We start from the raw sequence: 21,170 nt of genomic DNA on the forward strand, positions 1-21,170 counted from the left end.
AACAATCAAAAACCTAAGGTAAATACCCACCACCGCCACCTTAAACTACAACTGAAAACTAATAGCAATACCTAAACTACTGCATCCAAGAGAACCCATCCAAGATTAGCGTCCACAAACAACGAGCAATCAAGCCAGAGAGCCTACCGCATCAACCGAAGGCGACCATGCCGTTGGCCGAATCGCACCCATTAACGGTGACCGACACAGATTGGGTAGTCATAAAACTAAGCTCCGCAATACTCCTGTTCATCATGGATCTCCCTGCAACCTACATAAAAAAACAACAAAATCCCCCAAATAAACCCAGCCGCGCACGGGTTAGGCCCGATCAAATCCGATGGGAAAGGGGAGGACGAGGTGGGGAGTCGGATCCATTCAAAAGAGAAAAAGATGAGGAAACCGATCGGATAGGAAGGGAAAAATGGAATAGGGAGGCCGAACGGGTTTTGGAAATCCCAGCCGAAGCTGGGTTTTAAAGAATCTGAACATGGCTGGAACAGAGGACAATGGAGCGCCGGAGCAGCAGCGGTGCGACTAGGCAGAGAGATGGCGGAGAGGCAAGGCAGGAGCACCCGCTCTGATCGGTGGAGCTAAAACACCAGAGGGGACAAAGGGGAAGCTTATTCTTGAAAAGGAGAGTGGTTTTCAGGCCGTGGTGGGTGGGTGTGGCAGGGGAGGAGGCAGCAGCCTCCCCCACCGAGGGAGACTTGCTTACTTTATCACAGCGGGACCGCATTAGAGGCTTGAAAGGATAGCATCTCATAAAGTGTGATTATTTTCACCGCCACTTCCATGAGCTAACTGATCAACGATGATCCCAAAACCCAGAACTTGTTTTTTTTTTTTTTTTCCTTTCTTCCGGCTGCTTCTTTTTGAGATGCTTTATAAAGGTGTTCAAATCTTTGGGTCTTCTTGTAACTTTTTTCCAATTTCCTTGTTTGTAATATCATGATAATTGGTCTTATTTATTTAAGATACAAAATAAAAATGTTAAAGCTGATTTTCAATAACGTTACTGTTTCTGCCAATTCTCCATTAAAAGTGCTTTATCAAGTGTTTAATAAAGCATCTATAACATCCTCCCACTCTCAATTCTTGCTATACACTCTCGTTCTCAATTCGCATTCCCGCAAATATGATATGTTTATGATCGGCATTATCATGCTCCGAGCCTTTGCCCCCAAAAAAGAAGGCACTACACTTAACCTCATTTCGGTAGATGAGAGGATAAGGGCATTTACATAGGGAGCTTAGCTTGCTTCCATGAGCCGCGATTTTCTTGCCATCTGCTTTTGGTATTGAGTAACATATACTAATAAAAACTTCTCTAGATATCTAAAATTCTAAAACCCTAGCTCTTTAATTTTGGGGGCAGGCAGCAGATCTTTCGCACCAACATCTCCATGTAAGATAACCAAACATCGACGGTTTTGCAATGCAATTTTCCAGATTAAGCCCAAATCAAAAACAGCACGCTGCTATTCTAGATAAATCCATAAGGTTTTCTTGTTTATCGATTATGTAATCCTCTAAGTCATTGACTACACAATGATGATGTGACGATGATTAAAGTATAAAGGAATTTGACAATACTAACAATTGAGGTAGACTCCGATCACTATCTTAAGTATAAATGTAGCAAGAGAATGCTCTTTTAGAAATTTTGATTAAATGGAGTAAGATTGAAAATATTGGTTTTTATGTACATACACTCCCTAAAGCAGATCAAAGATGCGTTAACAACCATGTATATGTTTTATGATTTCTTTTCTAACTCTCAAGCTACCTTGGCCTTGTTGACAGATGGCTCCTCCCGAAGCAAGAAGTTTACGAGAAACGAGTCGATTATGATCTACATCATGAGCTCGCTTCAGCTACAATCAAAACAAAAGAATGAAAGAGAGCGAGAAAATTTGAAGTATAGCATTTACCTGGTTCAGATGAGCAGCTACACAAGGAAGAACCAGCAAACCAGATTCACCTAATGCACCGCCAAGCTGCTCGACGACTGCTACCATTACAGGCAGAGTTTTCTAGGAAAATTAAACACACAACAGCATCAAAATTGACACAAAAAAAGGCAGGAAAAAACAAATCATTGTTGGTCAGTTGGAGAATGTAAAGCTCAAACCAATCTTATGTCACCTGGCTTGCCACAATTAGAAGAGCACTGGCATTCTCTCTCTTTGCAAACACTGATTTTTTACCACCAGAAACGGCCGAGAGTCCTTGTATTGAAAGAGCATTAAAAGCTAACAGGATGAGGTGCAGAAGCCTGCAATATGAGATCATAGTCCTGTCAGTTGAAGCTACGAAATTCAAATCCCGATACGCCCTGTATACCCACAAATGTATGTCAATAGTACATATTGTTAGATCGTCACAGCCTACTTGATAAACAAGTCTTACCAGATCTAAAATAACAGAGCCTGACATATATAGTTTTCATGGGGGTTTAGTGAGAATAGAAAAAGAGGGTGCATCTAATAGCTAAATAAGACATTTTCTAGTACTCTCTTAACTGAAGGAATTTTGATTGATAAAACAGCAAAGTAGAAACCACCTGACACTAAGTTTCAGTTACCAATTCAATCTTGAACCATAAGATATCGCAGGTACTCACTCATTTTCAAGGTTTTCAACCTAATTGAGATGTCAGATAGTAATAGTACGGAAGGTGAAATTGCTGAAACATTGGAATCCCGAGTAAAGCACATAAGAACATATTTGATACTTAACCGAGAAGCGGATTATATTGTTGATGCGAGGGAGTTACATTACGGGCATACCAAAATCAATCTCAGTTACATCCCATTTGAAAAAGGGCACCGATAATGCCACGACAACTTTGTTTAGGGCCACGATGTTTTGAGAAGTCGTACAATTCTACCCCTTGACCATTCTCCTTGTCTCTCATTATTTACACCTTTGTTTACATACTCACCGCCGACCTACTTCTACCGCTGCCGACTGCTCCAGTTTTGTTTCACCCTTTTGATTCACCTCTTACTTTGCATTCTTCTAGAGGGGCGATCGTCGGAGATCACAACTTACAATGGCGAGAGTTTGAGGTCTCCAATTTGACACAACTTTTTCGTCCCGAGTATGACTAGATTATTGGATTTATCCCTCATAATCGTCGAATTGACTGAATTCCCCATGCCTAAAACTAAAACTCTCTCCGTTGTTCTATATTTGTGGATGCAAAACATAAAAATTTAACCCACCAACAAAAACACGAACACACACGCATGCGCAAAAATGAAAGATTTAGAACAGAGAAAATAGTGGAAATAGATTGCGAGATCTTTAGAAAGAGGTGGGTGGGGAGTTTCAATGTCGTCCGGTGGTGGTTGATTTCAACTTTCAAATTACAGAGGCTAGAGGAGCATGGGAGAAAAGCGGGTCCCGTGGTGCATGGTAGTGAATTGAGGAAATGGATCTGAGAGGTCCGGACTCGCAGTATGCAACTGTTGGAAACGGATAAGAAAGGAAGGGGGAGGAAAGGAAGGAAAGCTGGAACTGGAAGGTACATCAGCGAGAAAAATGGGGTGTGTGTGTGTGTGTGTGTGTGTGTGAGAGAGAGAGAGAGAGAGAGAGAGAGAGAGAGAGAGAGAGAGAGAGAGACTGTTCTACTCCTATTTGACTGAAGAGGTTGTAATGGTCAGTGCACATCAAGCAGTCGTGGCACTAAAAGGTTTTGTCGTGGCATTAGCACTGCCCTTGAAAAATTCGAAGGAATTAAAAGCATGAAGGGACTCTTTTTCATAGTAAGAGGTGAGTAAAGGGGATACCAACCCCGTGGTTTGGAAATCTTGTTCAGTCAGCAGATTCACCAGGGTTTCATTAGGAATTTGAATTTGATCAAAGAAGCTGGGATTATCGACCTGTTCTTTCAGTAAATGCAATACTAACTTCTGATCTAGTTGTTTGTATCTCCCATTCCACATCGCTCAAGTAGAAGATGCGAGTCTGATATATCATAAACCATGTGGACAACTGCTAGTAACTTAGGCTTAGTCGTTTTGGCCATGTTATGGCTCTTAAATTAAGTCACTCAGCAACATAGAATCAAGCTTGTGGTAGTGTACCATGTGCCTGCTTACGAGCTGCTATCTGACATGTCACACCCCATCCCATGTCACGACCTGTGCCAGCTCACCTGCTTACCCTTAGCCTAACCACGTGGCTCAAAAGGTTAACCTCAGGTTATAAAGTAGTTGCTCATGTTTCCTTATATATGGAATTCACATGCCATATATTACCGATGTGGGACTCCACAATCTCGCCCACTTAGGACCACAACATCCTCATTGCGCCCCAAGGTCCATCATTTCCACCCACGAAGGGATACGAGACAAGTAGCTGCTTAAGCACGTCAAGTTCGTCTCATGTGGGACCCACCCAAGCACGACAAGCACCTCAAGCTCCTCACTTGAGGGACCCGGCTCACACTTCCGGTTGGTGCAAGCTTTGATACCACCAGTCACAACCCGCGTCAACTCAACTGTTTACCTTTAGCCTAACCACGTGGCTCAAAAGGTTAACCTCATGTTATACAGTAGCTGCTCACGTTTTCTTATATATGGAATTCACTTTCTATATATTATTGATGTGGGACTCCACATGACATCCACCAGGGAAAGAAAATGAGCAACTTGACAAGTAGGCAGCGTATTTGAGTGGGGAGTGATATCCCAACCCACATCGCTCAAGTATGAGGCTATGAGCATCATTAAGGCAGCTATTAGTAATTTGAGCTTAAGCATTATAGGCCATTGTCTCTTGAAAATGCATTTTGAGCCATGTTAGGCATTTTTTTAAAGTTTTGTGCCAGTAGTCTACTTGGGTTGTTGCATCCTATACAGACAAGATGGTTAGAATTATCAGTTGCAGGCTTGCAGCTTTAACAAGAGCATGATGCAAGTAGGTTAAATTACCATAACATATCTAATTTCAGCGATAACGTGAGACAAATGACGGCATTTTTTTTTGTCTAATCCAACTCACTAATGATTCTAACACGTGCAAGCTGGAAAAAACTAAAACAAGTAAAAGAAATCCAATCATTATAATAAGCATAAGAGAGACCAAGAGTTTAATATGAAGAGCCAAATAATTAGAGAGAACATACGCTCCCATCCCGACAGCAACAAGAAAAACTGCAGGCTTAACCATAAGCAGCAGCGCCCTTGATCTACTCACCTGTATCCATGGCACCTGCATAAAAATCAAAAAAATTTAAAAACAACCCCTAAACATGAAAAGAGAAGAACAATATATGGATCTACTTCTTTATGAACAATTCTTAGGATGAAAGCCACCGTTGAACCTACACTTTTGAAGGACACTAGAAACCTTAAGAGTGTGCGGTGGATGTGGGAGAGAGAGAGAGAGAGAGAGAGAGAGAGAGAGAGAGAGAAATTTGTGAAACTTCTTGTGGAAGAGTTTCACTGGGTTATTATTAGTCAATGACTTTCAAGGAAAATCAGGTATTTTATAGGCCATTGTTTGGAAATTGGAAAGGAGAAGAGAGAAGATTCTCCTTACAGAAGATTTTTCACGAACGAAATAAGTGACTATTATGCTTCCCAACTTTGGACTATAATTTGGGTTCTCCAAGAAACACAGACAACTCTAACCATACCGAGACAATTGGCAGGAAAACAAACCAGTTAAAATTTGCATTAAATCACTCAATATTGAAAGGCTACATAGTTTGCCAACCGATGACCGATCAATAAACAACCAAGAATGTATTACGATGACAATTACACAAGTATTAACATTGATCATCCTGAGATTTAAAGAAATTGAATCCAAGGTTCATGGCTTACCAAACCGAGTAAGAGTGCACTAATCATGGACAAAAGCTTGCGATTTTGATCGATAAAGACTGCCAAGCCTGCAGTGCAATTCGAATCAGACCTGATAACTGGAACTGGTTTTGGTAGCTATACAAGTGTTATCTTAACAGCTAAGTGTACTATTTAGTCTGATGAAGTGGATAACAGAACCAACGCGTTGTACATGTCGGTGACTTATGACATGTTGCTTAATCCAAAACTAACACATGAAACTATGAAAGACATATTCTATATTCACTTATGTCACTTAACATACAAGATGTATAAGATAAAAGGTATTCGTGTAAGAAATGCTTACTTTAATTATCATTGGCAGTTTAAGAGAAGTTATTTTGCAAAACGACCTTATAGTTATAACTGACATTGCATCTACAAATAGGTGAGGTCCCTCTCCCACACTTGAGACCACAAGTACAGTCCCACTGTAACACTCCCCTTGGGTCATTACACCTACACCCACTACAACAACCCACCCCAATAAAAAACTAAGGAGAAACATAAAACTTCTACTCAAGATGTGTCTCTTCCAAAGAACAAAGAAAAGAAGCAAGAGAAAACAACTTTTAATTTCAAGTAAATTTTATGGTTCTCAAGAGTCAAGACATTTCCAAAAGGAGTAATAGTTGGCTGTAATTTTTGGACTCTAGTTGGAAATATTGCTAGGTCATAACCTCTCCTAAAATGAGCTTACAAGTCCTACGACTGACCAATTATCAAACCTAGCAAAACAAGGTTTTACTTGTCACCAATCATACCTACGAAGGTCTATCAATCTATCTACTATAATTCTTCACTTCTTCATAGTTAAGCACAGAAATCTCACCACACTATCAGGAGCCCGTTTGTGGTACTCTTTATTAATAAAGAAAAATGAACATTACCGCAAGAGAAGAATGGACAATAGGAATGTACAGGTTGGAAAAGAAGCATAGAACATTAACATCGGCATCAATGTTGGGAAATATATGCTTACCGCTCATTGTAAGACATTTTGCACAATTAAGTGTAAATATAAACAATACAGATAGAAGAAAAAATTGACATACTACAAAAATTTAACAATTCCAATTACCATTTCAACAGCACATTCAACTTCATGACAAATCCAAATGTGTCAATGGCAATAAGGAATGACCTCCACATAAATGGGTGGGCGGAAAGATTAAAAGTTAAGTTGCTACTAAAGTAATAAGTATTGTGTCACACAACTTAATGAAAAGTATTGCATCACTACAGAAATAGCCTGGGAGCAAAAGCTAGGCTTTACATGTTAAATTCCTCCTAACACGAGGACCAAGTAGGACTAAATCATGCAAAGAATATAGAGCACTCACCTTTGAAGGTTTCTCGAAAAACCTGTTGATTGGAGTCACAAATTAATCCAGGAGAGTGTAAAACAACATATAAAGGAACAAACATAAAGGAAGTAACATGAGCATACTCCTGCAAATGACCTCCTTTACATGCAGTAATTCAAATTAAAAATGCATCAGTAGCAGTTTTAGAATTGCTAGTATAATGGCTTCTACTGCAAGGAGATAGTGCTCTGTGTCTAAGACTGGTTTAAACACAAGCGCTACAACATTTAAATGTTCTTTCAAGACTACTTGCTCCAAAGCACTTGAGAACTAAATAGTTCGTTAAAATCAAATGGCAAGCCTCCTTTGATGTCAAAATTATATACCGTGTTTCGACTAAAGAAGCAAGAACATTACCTTCCCAACAAGAAGAGGCACCAGAAGTGTTAGAATAAGACTTCTGAACAACTGTTCGGTAGGAACAGATACACCAACTCCATTAGCTATGAACATTGAGATAGAAAAAGGAACCTAAAAAAATGAGTTGCTTTAAGTACAAGTCTAAGGTTAATTTGAATAAGAAAGACTTGTATTGAGGTTAATACACCAAGTCTAGGAAACATGGTGGGTGATAGGTATTCGAAATAAACCAAGGTTTCCAGCAACACACACACACACACACACACACACACACACAGAGGCAGCCAAGCACTTGTACACATAATGGTAGAGCATAACAAAGGAGTCAAACTATTCACCGCATAAACTCATTTGATATCAGCCAAAAATTATCATTGTATGCTGCTTTCAAATATGTTGATATAGAAGCTGCTGCGATAATGCTGCATGCACTAGGCAAAGAGCAGAAACTGTACTTCCATCATCAAATTGGTTGCGTCTCCTATCATCTCATGCAAACTGTTCCTCTATAAGCCTTGAGTTATATTCTGTTTCATAAGGTGTCGACTAAAAATGAATAGTACAAATGACGCAGAAATTGACGACTCCCAACACAAACAACACTAGAATTTCAGATGAAATTTAGCGTTGTCACTCTGATAACAATAAGAGCATACCATCACAATTTCCAAAAAAAAAAAACAAATTATAACTCCTAATCAAAACCTTGTAAGCCAAATGGATTGTTAAAAGAATCAGTATGAGTTTATAGAGCTTCATATACATTTACACACATAAGGGTAACAGTATGTTTGTGGCTGTGTGTGTGTACACACACACACATATGCACATACTATTTTTGCACATAAATAAATGTAAAAACTTGAACTTAAAGGCCATTTTAAGGTGCAAACAGTAAAAGCACAGACGCATGAGAATCCTGGTTCAATTCTGAGGGTAGCCAATCGAGTCTTGCCACTACCCTCGATCACAAAAGACCAGCATTGGCTACAGCTTTTCTAAAGGTAGACCAAATGAGAGGTAGATTTCTTAATGGCAACTGAAGCCCAACTTTTCATCTTAACACAAAAATGGAACACCAAAACAAAGACTAAAGTTCGCAAAACGCAGAATACATTAGGGCTGAATTTTAATGCGATCAAAATCAAGACACGTCAAATTTGGGACTTCTATGGAAACTAGCAGAAATGCTTCAATTACAGTACAAAGAGATTTATGTATGGTGTGAATACCAACTCATATCAATGGTAGTAAAAGCAAAAATATCTTTGAACAAGTCTATAAAGGGAACAAGATGTTCTAATGACATGTATAACATAGTTCCACCAACTTACAACCAAAATTCCAAGCAGACTAGATACCAAAGTCATAGCAAGGGCAAGAGCTGAATTCCCTCCAGCAAGCTGTATTTCAACAAGTTAATTCCATTGTCAAACTTGCTACCCTTTTCTATTGGGGTTCGCTGATAAACATAGCCAAAAAAGTGAAAAAACATAATCACAGAAAACTAGCATACCCTAGTCAGAGCTACTCCACTTGATAACGTTGTTGGCATACAGCTAAATATTGCCAGTCCTGTAGAAAGCAGAAACACTAATAAATTTGAAAAGAAACTACAGAATAGCAAAGACGACTTCATTAACTTCTTGTCAGCCCGAACACAATTATTGGAATGCAATGCCTCGTACATCCATCCCTCACTCTGGTGTTCTCTTTTCTCTTGTGGGTTTATAGCCCACCCATTTTCGATTTTATTATCAAGTAGGAACACCATTACAGGATTACTGAGTTCCCTTTTATCAAAGAAGACGAGACTATTAAGTTACCATTTGTCCCAAAAGCTTAAGTTGTTAGAAAATGGACCCAGAATATACATCAAGCTATCTAACATTGGACGTTTACATTTTATCGTGCCAATAGACTCAACACAAAGGGCAAAGAGGACTTGCAAGAAAAATAGAAAACTTTCCCAATACGAATTTTGTTAACATAACTTGTATCGTAAGTTACATAACCCTCCCCATCAATAAATGAATTTTAATGTAATACGTAATGTGACGCTATTATTTTCCTTTCCTTGAAAAGAAAATAAACCATATCATCCAATCCCGCAAAAAGGGGGTAGCTACACAATAATATCAGTTTAGTTTCTGTTTATCCTTGTTTTGACTCATCATCATTTCCGATGTAAAAAAACAAATCCTATACACTGGACATATGCAAGACTAGCCATGTAACATTAATTAAGGACAAGAAGCCAACAAAGTTCACAATCAAAGAGAATTAGATGGGATAATAACTACATGAAACGTACCATTTTAGCCCCCACTCTAGTATGCCGCATAATCAGGAAGGGGTAGTTCAATGTACAAGCGAAACAGATCAAGCAGATAAAGCCTTAAGCTTTCCTACCGTAAAAGATGGAAGGATGAACCTTATGATCACAGAGAGGACTAAACATTATTCCACGATAACCAAAACCAAAAATAGTTAGCATGTGGAGCTCGGACTCCGAAGGCATACACCAGCTTAACTCTTTTCCATGCTTTATATTAACTTGAACATCTCTGACAAGATTATAAGCCATTACAATAGCAGCAAAACAAGTACTACCCATGTAATCCCCATGGGGATATGGGCAAAGGAGGATGGGAGAGTCAAGATAGACCAAACATTTGCAATATATGCGGAGAGTCAAGATAGACCAAACATTTGGCAATATATGCAAAAAGTGACAATATATCCCGAGCCATTAGTTTGAAGTACTTCCCTGAATAACCATAACATGATTTATAAAACAGTAGTTCATATTGTTTTGTATGTCAAATACAACACATTTTATTTTGCATCTATTTGTTGTTCATCCCAAAATAAAAATACACAACTTAGTTCAAAACAGGTCCATTTGTAGTACCTGTGACAAATTCTTGAGGCTGGAGCTGAAGTTGTAAAATAAGCTTTGAAAAAAAGGGAGTAAACAACAAGATAGAACCCTACACTGACAAGAAGAGCAACCACTTAATATTCACCAAGAACAACTGAAATTAAGAGGAAAAGAATAGAGAGAGAAGCAGAAGCAATATGTTAAAGTCGTATAACTCAGCATCAATTGAAACCGAAACAGAAGATCCTAACTTACTATCCTAGAAGGAATAATTCAAGCACTCGTTTATAAAAGGAGGTGGCTTCAGACTATAGGATCTGCTTCCAGATGAGGGTAACGTCACTTAATGAATGGTAGCCACTCTACAGAATCTGCTTCCAGATGAGGGTAGCATCATTTGATGAATAGTATATTCTTTTCAGGCACTAGCAACTTAAGTACCCAACTAAAAATATATAAATCAAAGAGAATGGATACATGTCTCCAGGATTTCTGTAGTAAAGTCACAAATGTAAGAATTAGAATCAGGATGAGATGAATAACCCCCTCCTAAACAAAACTATACGAATGCAAATGACCAAACTTTCACGATGATTTATACTCAATAATTATTCCTAATTCCTGTACACACAAAAGCTTGTATTGTAAAGAGGAACGAATGAAACTGAAAGAATACTGATAACATACAAATCACATTAAATATTATTCATCAAGGGATCGTGTGAAATTGCGAATAGAGACTTGGTATCCCTAAAGCAGACACAGACCCACAAATCCTCCTCTCCTTTAAAGCAGGACAAGAAAGAAACTTTCTGGAGAATGAACCCACAAATATCATAGTGGCACTAAAGAATTTGAGGTCATACTAGCCCAAAAATTCCAACTGGCCATGCCTCAGCAGCTGCACCAATTTCATCACTACGCAACGTTAAGCCTGCAACTAGGAGAAGTTAGAAAAGGTAGCATCCAAATTCATATAGCAGATAGGTAAGATTGTCCCATAACTAAGGTACTGACACAAAAAATTTGAGTCTATTTGTTGCAGATGTAACTCAAGCCGATGGGGTGTCCCCAAGAGACATAAGGAGAATTACATGTAGGAAACTTACCAGAGATAATAAATATCCCAAAAGTGCTAAATTTTGACAGATAATATCTGTCAGCTAGACAACCAAGGCTAGGATTCACTAGGCCAAACATCACTCCACCAACAAGAGCTGCACATACATTAGAAAAGACAACTTCAACTTAGGCGACAAAAATGGCACGTGACAACAATAGCATAACCCGTCATGGACTATAAACAAGAATACATGATAACCACAATACTGACTCTCAACACAAGTAAACAAAAAAGCTAAAAGCTTCTATGGGAAGTCATCTATTAGACCCTTTTAGTCAATATGCCGTGCGTAGACCATATCAACTAGAATGTAGGAGGCATAGACACGGTACACATCAACAAGCTCTCTTGTCAAAGTACCTTAGTTGATAAAGCCACAGTATTTTGGTGCTTAGTTGCATAAACCGGCAACGGGAGCGGGAGCGGGGTATGTAGAAGATCATAAGTAAGGAGAGCCGAAAGGAGCGTGGATATAAGTATTTGTTATACAGAAACATGAGTACGAAAAGACCGCCCAATATAGTTTTTACATCAAATTTATGGACTAAACACATATATAAGTCAAATACATGACAAGAGTCCTAAATCTCTCTTACTTCTTTTCTCCTTTTCCTCTTCCTTGCACTTTTTTGCAAAGAGAATTCCGAATTTCTTCCTTGAGATTAGCGTGGAAGCTCCAATAATATTTTGGAGCACGCTCCCGTCTCAACGGGAGCACCAATTTGAGTTCCCGTCTTGAGAGTGCACCCACTTTGGAAGCTCCCTGCAACTAAGTTTGGAGCAATCATCCATTTCGTGCAAATGACAAGACAAATATAACTACTGTACCATAGCCGGTCCTTGATTATTGCTAACACCTTTTGCATGATGCAAAACCAATTTTCACCTATATAACAGAAATCACCTTACTACTAGATATTTGATTAGGATATTTATGCATATTAAAGTACATTAATTTGATGACTGAACTCGCACATCCATTCTCCTAAACTGGGAAAAGATTTGGTTTTACGACACAGAAAAAAGGATTGTGCTGGTACCCCGTAGATATTACGTGAGGTATTCTGAGCTATGATGGGCAGGGTAGAGAACCTTTGAGCTTTGGTTTCAAGGATGGGTATCACACCTTTCGTTTCCACTTATATTTCCGCCCTCTTTAGAATCTGAAGTTACATGTAACTCTTGAATGCTCCAAAAGGATGGTTACAGCTGCAAGTAGGGGCACCATATACACAATATGGCACTCCGTTTCAGTGGCTGGATTGGACAAGAGACTAGATTATAATTCCATAGGAAATCATATCCGGTACTTGAATTGAATGCAATAACTTGGTAGAGGAATTCCATATCTGTTACATAACTAATCATACAACAAAACAGGTTATGAACCAGTATCTGGAGGAATGTGGTATAATTGCTAATCCCCTCTATTAGCTCCATGGGATTACTCATTCTGTCGAATATCTTTTCCTCTCATTTTTATTCCGGTCAGTCAAACATGGCCACTGGGTATTCACTTGACACATTCCATATTATGCGTCCATATGTTTGTCTTGGATGATGGTTAGTTACCTTGGAAAACCAAATAAACACCTTGTCGCTTCTGGTCTAGCCCACTCCACTAAACTTTTGAACACCCTTTATACATCCATCTCTCTACTACAAAAAGATTTCATCACTCCATAAATCGATACAAGCAAGGACACGATTAAGAGGTTATTATAACTTACGAAAACAACATTATGACGTCATTAATTAATGATTATGACCTACAGAAACTTGAAAACTCGACGTATCTACATGTTTTCTTTCAATGTAAAAGTTCTCTTCCAATTCTTATGTGAGTATCCATTGGAGTAGTTTTCTTGGTCTTATTTGGGAAATTCAAGTTTCTGAATATCCACCACTGCTCAAGTACACCGTTGGATGGGACATGACAGCCCAACCATTCACATCAACTCTTCCAGTTCCCTTTTCATACATTTTGGTCCTTTGCACCTCTCCTACAATAGATGATACAGTTCCCAGCCTGTATACAGAATAGTTTAACCACTTTCTTATTCCAGTCCTCCAGGTGAAACAAAATACGAGGCGATGAATTATATGCATCCGCATAATTAACATATCACTCGAGCAATCATGATAATCTTAAAGCAACAGAAAAAACACAGTACTACGACATAAAGCACAACCATAATAATGAGAAGGAAAATGCAATATCACTCCAGCAATCATGATAATCTTAAAGCAACACAAAAAAGACAGTAATATGACATATAGCACAACCATAATAATGAGAAGGAAAATGCTAAGCAAAGCCCTTTTTCCTTATAACTCACGTGTCTGTGCCAGCTTACACGCACCTCCACTAATCTTGGGGCCCCAATCCTACCGCGCACTTGCGAGGAGCCCAATTAAAGCCAAAGTAAAGCTCCGGACTGGCTCCAAAGTAGTTGATAGCACCTGAGAGGTTCCGAACCTGAGACCTTAGGAGGGAGCAAACCCCTAAGTCTCAGGGACCAATAGGCCAACCCCTTGGGGGTGCTAATTACAGCCCTTGGCGCAATGGATAACTTCAAAAAAAGTATCTTGATATTCGCAAAAGTGTATTAATATCCGTGAGATGTGCATTGAAATTTAAACTTATTTGGCATTATATGCATGCTACCACTGCCCACTGGGTGTGAGCGGTAGACAGCAAACCCTAATGAAACAGCAAACAGCAAAACACAGTAGCATTCCAGTACATGGTTGTTAAAAACCTCTGATACGGGAACTTATCCTACGATTTGTATCATCTCCGGTCTCCTTAGAAAAACTATATGTATCCCACCTCCTATCCTTTTTGTGTAGAAATCTGACGATATGACGTATCCTACGATATAATTGTGTATCTTGATAAGGTATGTATTCTACTACTACGATTTCTTATTGACTAAAATCAAACCTTATTTTTAGGAAGCAAAACTCCAAACACGTTCCAAATCGACTGATCTAATTATGGCCACATTCAAACCATTTGAAGAAAATCCAACCTCAATCCATTAGGGCTCAAGTTGAATAAAGAACATACATCGATCTTTCTTTGCATCAATCAGATAACTCTTTTTTCCTTCCCTTTGCCAAGACACTAGAGCACCTCAATGTGATAGACCCCACTTGGAAAACTTAGATTTTCATCCTAAAAACTTCTTTTTTAATATATGCAATAGATTTTTAGTGTGTTAATTGGTATGAATATTTTTAATTTTATATTATTCTATGTAAAACGTATCTTACCCTACGCGATACATATACATATCCCGACACAACGTATTCCGATTTGAAAACATTGTCAGTAATATCTGACGGAAGAAAGTCGGATAAACCCTACACGATATGTATCCCAACAGGATTCATAAAATGAGAAAAACGATACACCATTCCAATTTGAAAACTTTGTCCAGTAATACCTAACGGAAGAAAGTTATTCAACGCAAACCCTAATAAATTCTTCATCCAAATCGAGGCCTCGGGAGACCCCATAATCTCACGAGATTGGTTTCCATCACCACCGACCTGAAACGCAATGCGATTAACAATGAGGACAAAGTTGAAAATTCAAGATAGAGAGGAAGAAAGAAAAAAAAAAGAAAGGATTATACCTGATCGGAGCGGTGAGCCGGGCTTGGAAATGAATGGGTTTTGGGAAGGAGTAATGGGCTGGGGTTGAGAGTGAAAGTGTGGCGCAGAAGGAAACCGACGTGAGTTGCCGGAAAATGCGGATTACGGCGGGGATAAGGGAGGGTTTTGGACGATGTAGGTCTGAGACTGGGAGCTCGTAGAGTTACTGCCATTGAGAGAGAGAGAGAGAGAGAGAGAGAGAGAGCGAGAGCGCGCGCTACCAGGAGAACAAGAAAAATGATATTGTGAATGTCGTTGAGCAAACATCTACTAGTATGCGGATCAAAAAATAAAAACATCTACTAGTATAAATTTGCTTTTTTTTAATTAATTTATTAATATTGCTATTATTATTATTGCTATTATTATCATTCGTTACTGTTAGTTTCAAACATAATTTACGTAAGTGATTGCCGATTACTAACCATCTACTTCATTGCGTCATGATCTTGATTCTATTGGTTCATGAGATTATTTAAAAACTAATTATTACTTACTTACTTCTCTAAATATTTTTTTTTGTTTTTTTATAAATAGCCCTCCAAACTTTATAAATAGCCCTCCAAACTTTCAATCCTTTGATTTCGTGCGCTCTTTTTTGGTATATATTCAAAACTCACATTGACATATGAAAAAAATATCTAAAACATAACAATAGGACAAGTTAATAAATTACAATGTTAATCCTATAAACTTTGCAATGGCAAGTGACATATTATTGGATTGTTATTGTTGTTATTATTGGTACTGTAATTAATGTAGATTAGATAAAGAAATTAGTAAATCTATATATATATATTTACTAATTTCTTTAAATATGTTAATCATATTATAAATTTGAAGCACTGATGGAGGGAGCTGGAGGTTTTTTTATATATTTTCTTTACGCCATAGCCTATGTGAGATGTTAAATTTATGGAGGGATTTAATAAAGAACAAAAAGCAAGGAAAGAAAAAGAAGAGGAATTTGTAGAGCTTTTTATTCTCCTTTTGTCTGTTTCGTCTACAAATTCAAGATCCAAAAACAATCTTCAAGTACCACACTACCAAGTTGAATAGAGTTGTCCAAAGAATAATCATCGGAGTTTATTTTGAACCGGAAGGAACCTTTGTTCCAAATTCAAAAAGATCAAGTCAAGAGAACACTATCACCATTTTTGCCCAATTTGACGTGGAGGGGACAGAGAGGTTTCGCGAGAGAAGAAAATGATTTTTCTCAGAAAACCTCGCCAATTGGTGTCAGAAACAATGAGAGCACATGATAAACCTTAGTGTTTTTTTTTTTTGATCCGTGATAAACCTTAGTTAATATTCGCGAATTCGCCATTACTTGCATCTTATATATGTTCCAGTTTGACAAACAACAAATAGGACTGATCTCGATCTTTTTCATCTTTTCCTAGCTAGCTAGCTAGCTCGTACATTTTGCAGCACTCATTTGCTTTTGTTGAACATAAACCACAAACAACAACTATACTAAGGCCCAGTATGGTCAATGCTTTTCTCTGGGTGTGTATCTGTTAAATAATCCGTCCAAGTGAAGGGAGGAAATCCTAATCCTTTGGGTGAGATCAATATAAAGTACGGATCCGTCCTCTACCCTTGCAGCTGAAAGAAGAGTGATCATAAGCTCAGTACGCATATCAGACATACATATTCGAAAACGTAAAGATGAGGACATAAGTGCGCCACAACACTACCCGGTCATATCGTTAAGCAGATCTTCAATTACATCTAACAAGGTACAGTACAGCTTCATTCAACGATCGATCCCATATCACTCATCTAAATCACCCAAACTTGGTTAATAAAAATTTAGAGGCTACTCTACCTATTATTAATCTTAATGTATGCTTGGACTGGATTCGCGGTTTGACGGATTTTGCTCACCCCTATTAATAAGTCACAAAATCCACATGGATGGTAGTAATAATATTATCCACTCGTGCACAGGGGGAAGGAAAGCTTTTATGCAGGTAGTAGGTAACATATCCACGGCCAACACGCTGAGTGAGTTGGGGCTCAGGTTGAGTATTCTTTTATCTCATTGTAACTCATTTAATATAGTAGTGAAAATAGTTCTATCTCCTTTGGAATAGGCATTAAGGCCGAACCACGTAAATATTGTGTGCCTTTGTGCGTGTTTGTTCGTTTCGCTTCCGTTGCGGGTGGGATCGAGGTTTATCCTAACAAGAATGACAAGAAATCCATTATACTATAACAAAATAAACGCGCGCCATGTGCAGTTATTGTCATATATATATACACACACACACACACACACACAGAGTCAGGTTCCGGTGAGGAATCCCGCATTTTATTAAAATGCGGGACTCCCCTTCCCGATTGAATTTCGATGATCCGAGCCACTCAAAGTGATCAGAATATGATTTTAAGGGTCCCAGCAAGAAATCAGCAAAAAAAAATGACCGGGAAGGACTTCATCCGAGCAGTTTTCATTGAACGGTTCAAAAAAAAACTACTCGGATGAAGCCCTTCCCGGTCATTTTTTTTGCTGATATCTCGCGAGGACCCTTGAAATCACGTTCTGCACACATTGAACGGTTTGGATTTTCAAAATTTGATCAGAAAATGAAAGTTTCGCATTTTAACAAAGTGAGGGATTCCTCACTTGATTCGTGGTGTGTGTGTGTGTATATATATAACCCCTAAATTACTATTGGAAAAATACGAGAGATAAGAAATGCATGTCTCCATCTAAAACGATGATGCAGTGAAAATGCGTAGATGCACCAGCTATCACGACTTGGTTACAATTGTCTTATTGTATGCATTGTACCTTCCAAGTTTCAAGCATTGACAAGAAAAACAAATGGGGATTGGTAAATTCTGCTCCTAGGCTTCTAGCCATTGGAACATTAATTCTTGTTTCACACACGCGCAGAGAGAGAGAGACCATAAAAAAAAAATAGTGTACTTTGTTTATTCCTCGTACAGTACAATCATTTGCAGCTCATATTTTCATGTTGCCTCCAAAAACAAGGGAAATGATTTTTCCACTATCTTTTTTGTTAACGCCACTCTCCTGTAAGTATATTTTTGCACCAAAAATACACCTGTAGAGGAGTGGCATTAACAAAAAAGGGAGTGGCAAAATCAGCAACCAAAAACAAAGATATAGAAAAGATATAAACTATCCGATAATAACAAAGCTCCCCCGTCCCAAAATGATAGTCCCCCGTGAAAATACGTACAATTTTTGCCCCAAATTGAAGAACTAATCTAGATCTTTAATTTTGTGAGAAGAAAAGTACTTTACTTTTTTATCCGAAAATTGCACGTTTTTTTTGTAGAGTACTACCATTTTAGAACGGAGGGAGTGCTTTATATCAGAGAAAAGATTTGTATATTTTGCACAAAACCCTCACATTGGGTCTTGTTAATCATGTGATTAGAAATTGTTGGAATTCATTGGGCTTGAAGTGGAAGTGGAGCAAATGTTGTGTTCTGATTTGGGCTTGGGGTTGGACTTGGCTTTGTTGAGTTTCTGCTTCAGTTCGGATAATAGGGCCTGGTTCTCCTGGTTGAGCCGTTGAGCCTTTTTCCTTAGCCTTTCATTTTCTTTGATTATGTGACAGTTCTGTAAATATAGCTGAGAGTTCAGCTTCTCCATGCCTATAAGATGCTTGTATTGCTCCCTGAAACCATCCATAAGAAAAATCAGATGTAGCCAGTTGATTGATATTTGCCTTGAGAAAGGAAAAACTACGAGAATCAACTAGAGAAATGTCATTAATTCGGAACCTGTCTATCTTTTAACGAAACTAAACAAATAACAATCAAAAGGATGCAAAATATATCTTGCCCTCGCACATGCGTACACACCCTGCCAATAACCTAGAGACTCATGAAATGGATCACACGTTCTGAAACATGGTACACAATACACCGTCATTCCAAAACTGCAACTTGAGCAATCCAACAGTATACCAAAGTTTTCCTCATATATTTCCCTGACATTTTAGATACTACTAATAAACTACAAAAATCTAGAAAAGGGAGACACTTGGGAAATACAAGATGTGAAGAAAATGGTCATAATGTCCTTCAAAATGAGTTTTACATGAATAATTTTGGAACTAAACACATAACTGATTGTATGCTATCCCTCACGTCCAACTTGTAGAACCTACATCTTCATACCACAATAATATGGGCAGGTAACATACTGCAATACCATTAAGCTTAAAGAATCCGCTTCCCAAGTAACACTTTGTTTAGATATTAAAATAAACCGAATATTTTTTTTGCCACATTAAAATAGGAAACCCAATTTTTTTTTTTGGCAAAAAAAAATTTAAGAGAGAAGAACTTCAGGTGGAAAGAGAATTATGAACACATGAATTTCTAGATAAGTAGACATACCGTCGTCAATACTTGGAAAATTTGACTGATGGAGAACCAAGCTTCCAAACTTTCGAATCAGAAGGCCCAAAGGGGCAAAAGTTGTGGAGTTTAGACTAGTTATATCCGCGTATATATATATATATTCCGAGAGAGAGAGAGAGAGAGAGAGAGAGATGGACGAAGACATGGAATGGGTGGCAAGCAACCCCAAAACCACCACCCCATAGTTCATCCAAAACAACAAGCACCCAAATGCAAAGCCCTCTTGTCTGTCTTTCTTCCTAAAAGATCTTGTTCATATTCATGACTTTAACCGTCATCATGTGTACAAACAGCTTAGCTTTGAGCAGAAAAGACAACCTTTTATAGGCTCCGCACGTGGAACTTGCTAGAAGCCACTGTATGTGTGTGTGTGAGAGAGAGAGAGAAGAGACAGTGGGAATGTATATCAACAAGGAGAGACGCAAGAATGAGAGGGAAAGGGGAGACAATGCCACTTCTGCTAGCACCACATGCATTTTGTATAGGGCTCTAACACGAAAAACACCTGAAGAGGACAGGGCACCTTCATAACAAACTCTGAACGTAATATATGCCCACATATACATACATACATACATATGCATGTATATACACATGTATGTATGTATGTACCGACAGTCGTAATTACTTTTCGATGGGTGAATCCAAGCTGTGGTAACAAGTAGCATGCATGTAAAACAAAGCAATTGCCTCATCAAAAGCCACATTCTACCACAACCTTAAATTCTTTTCCAATAGCAAAACCATATAGAAAATACTGGTACAGATAACTAGTTTACAGCAGCACATACAAGTAACGTATATACAGTGCACGTTATGTGGTTTGCGGTTTTTATGTTCTCATGTGATTTTTGCAATTAAACAGCAAAGAGTGACGACCCGAGCTCCGTTGAAAGAAGACAGCAGGATTGCACAACATTACCAGAGTGTCAAAGGGCTTGAAACTGCGAGCCGCCTCTCTTGAAACATCGTTTTACCTGCTTGCTTTTTGGACTTTATGGTTCTGTAACAGGATAAAATAAACAAAACTTGAATCTGAGGATATAAATAGCATAAATGATACTCCGTCCCCATTCATTTGTCCATTTCACTAGTTTGGACATCGGAAAAGCGTCGTCAAATGTTTTGAAGTCATTTTGGGTTAGATGATTTTGAAAGGTGTCTACAAGAAATAGTTGAGATCTTTTAACTGGCGGAAAACATTGATATTTCCCTTCATATAAATACAATATATGTTGACCCAAATAAAGGCTATAAATGGAAACAGAGGGAATAGAAGCCATGGATGGGAACAGAGGGAATAGAAGATAAAGCAGGGCAAATGGGCATCATACCTTCCTCCAAATAGAAGACATGCTTTCTCCGCTTGGGTCAATTCTTTTCCTAACTTCATTCATCGTCGTCGTCATCATCAATGCCCCAACAAAGCTCTTTAGGAGCTCTCATCAAGGGAACTGCCGCCGACCAGTGAGCTTCGTCAAATACGAAGAAGCCCATACCAA

The 21,170-nt window shown here is 38.4% G+C and overlaps 2 protein-coding genes across 3 annotated transcripts; both read right to left on the bottom strand.

Moving 5' to 3' along the window:
• Positions 1-1,626: 1,626 nt before the first annotated feature.
• LOC131319361 (probable sodium/metabolite cotransporter BASS4, chloroplastic) lies at positions 1,627-15,498 on the bottom strand. Of its 2 annotated transcripts, XM_058349578.1 has the most exons (14): positions 15,240-15,498; positions 15,048-15,153; positions 11,582-11,689; positions 11,339-11,406; positions 10,503-10,581; positions 9,105-9,163; positions 8,923-8,991; positions 7,586-7,699; positions 7,205-7,226; positions 5,841-5,908; positions 5,138-5,223; positions 2,149-2,278; positions 1,935-2,036; positions 1,627-1,855 (listed from the first exon to the last, which is right to left on the bottom strand). In XM_058349578.1, the coding sequence occupies exons 1-14, from the start codon at positions 15,429-15,431 to the stop codon at positions 1,781-1,783; spliced, it is 1,278 nt and encodes a 425-aa protein (XP_058205561.1). In that variant the 5' UTR covers positions 15,432-15,498; the 3' UTR covers positions 1,627-1,780. The 2 variants fall into 2 exon arrangements, with proteins under 2 accessions (XP_058205561.1, XP_058205562.1); XM_058349579.1 differs by lacking the exons at positions 15,048-15,153; positions 15,240-15,498 and adding an exon at positions 12,192-12,566.
• Positions 15,499-18,436: 2,938 nt separating this feature from the next.
• On the bottom strand, positions 18,437-21,142 carry LOC131319363 (protein LITTLE ZIPPER 4). Its single transcript, XM_058349583.1, has 3 exons — positions 21,003-21,142; positions 20,591-20,671; positions 18,437-18,917 (listed from the first exon to the last, which is right to left on the bottom strand). Exons 1-3 carry the CDS (start codon positions 21,059-21,061, stop codon positions 18,671-18,673), a joined length of 387 nt encoding a protein of 128 aa, XP_058205566.1. The 5' UTR covers positions 21,062-21,142; the 3' UTR covers positions 18,437-18,670.
• Positions 21,143-21,170: the final 28 nt, after the last annotated feature.

The sequence above is a fragment of the Rhododendron vialii genome, chromosome 3a (assembly GCF_030253575.1).
Source record: "Rhododendron vialii isolate Sample 1 chromosome 3a, ASM3025357v1".
In the NCBI taxonomy this organism is placed as follows: domain Eukaryota; kingdom Viridiplantae; phylum Streptophyta; class Magnoliopsida; order Ericales; family Ericaceae; genus Rhododendron; species Rhododendron vialii.

Excerpts from the sequence above, each read along its gene's own strand:
- LOC131319361 (XM_058349578.1), bottom strand. The coding sequence starts at position 15,431 with ATGGCAGTAACTCTACGAGCTCCCAGTCTCAGACCTACATCGTCCAAA. Across the intron at positions 10,582-11,338 it reads CAGTTGGAATTTTTGGGCTA|GGTTCTATCTTGTTGTTTAC; the intron begins GTATGACCTCAA and ends TTGTCAGTGTAG. Across the intron at positions 5,909-7,204 it reads TTTTCGAGAAACCTTCAAAG|GCTTGGCAGTCTTTATCGAT; the intron begins GTGAGTGCTCTA and ends ATTGCACTGCAG.
- LOC131319363 (XM_058349583.1), bottom strand. The coding sequence starts at position 21,061 with ATGAAGTTAGGAAAAGAATTGACCCAAGCGGAGAAAGCATGTCTTCTA. Across the intron at positions 20,672-21,002 it reads TGTCTTCTATTTGGAGGAAG|AACCATAAAGTCCAAAAAGC; the intron begins GTATGATGCCCA and ends ATCCTGTTACAG. Across the intron at positions 18,918-20,590 it reads TCAAGCCCTTTGACACTCTG|GGAGCAATACAAGCATCTTA; the intron begins GTAATGTTGTGC and ends GGATGGTTTCAG.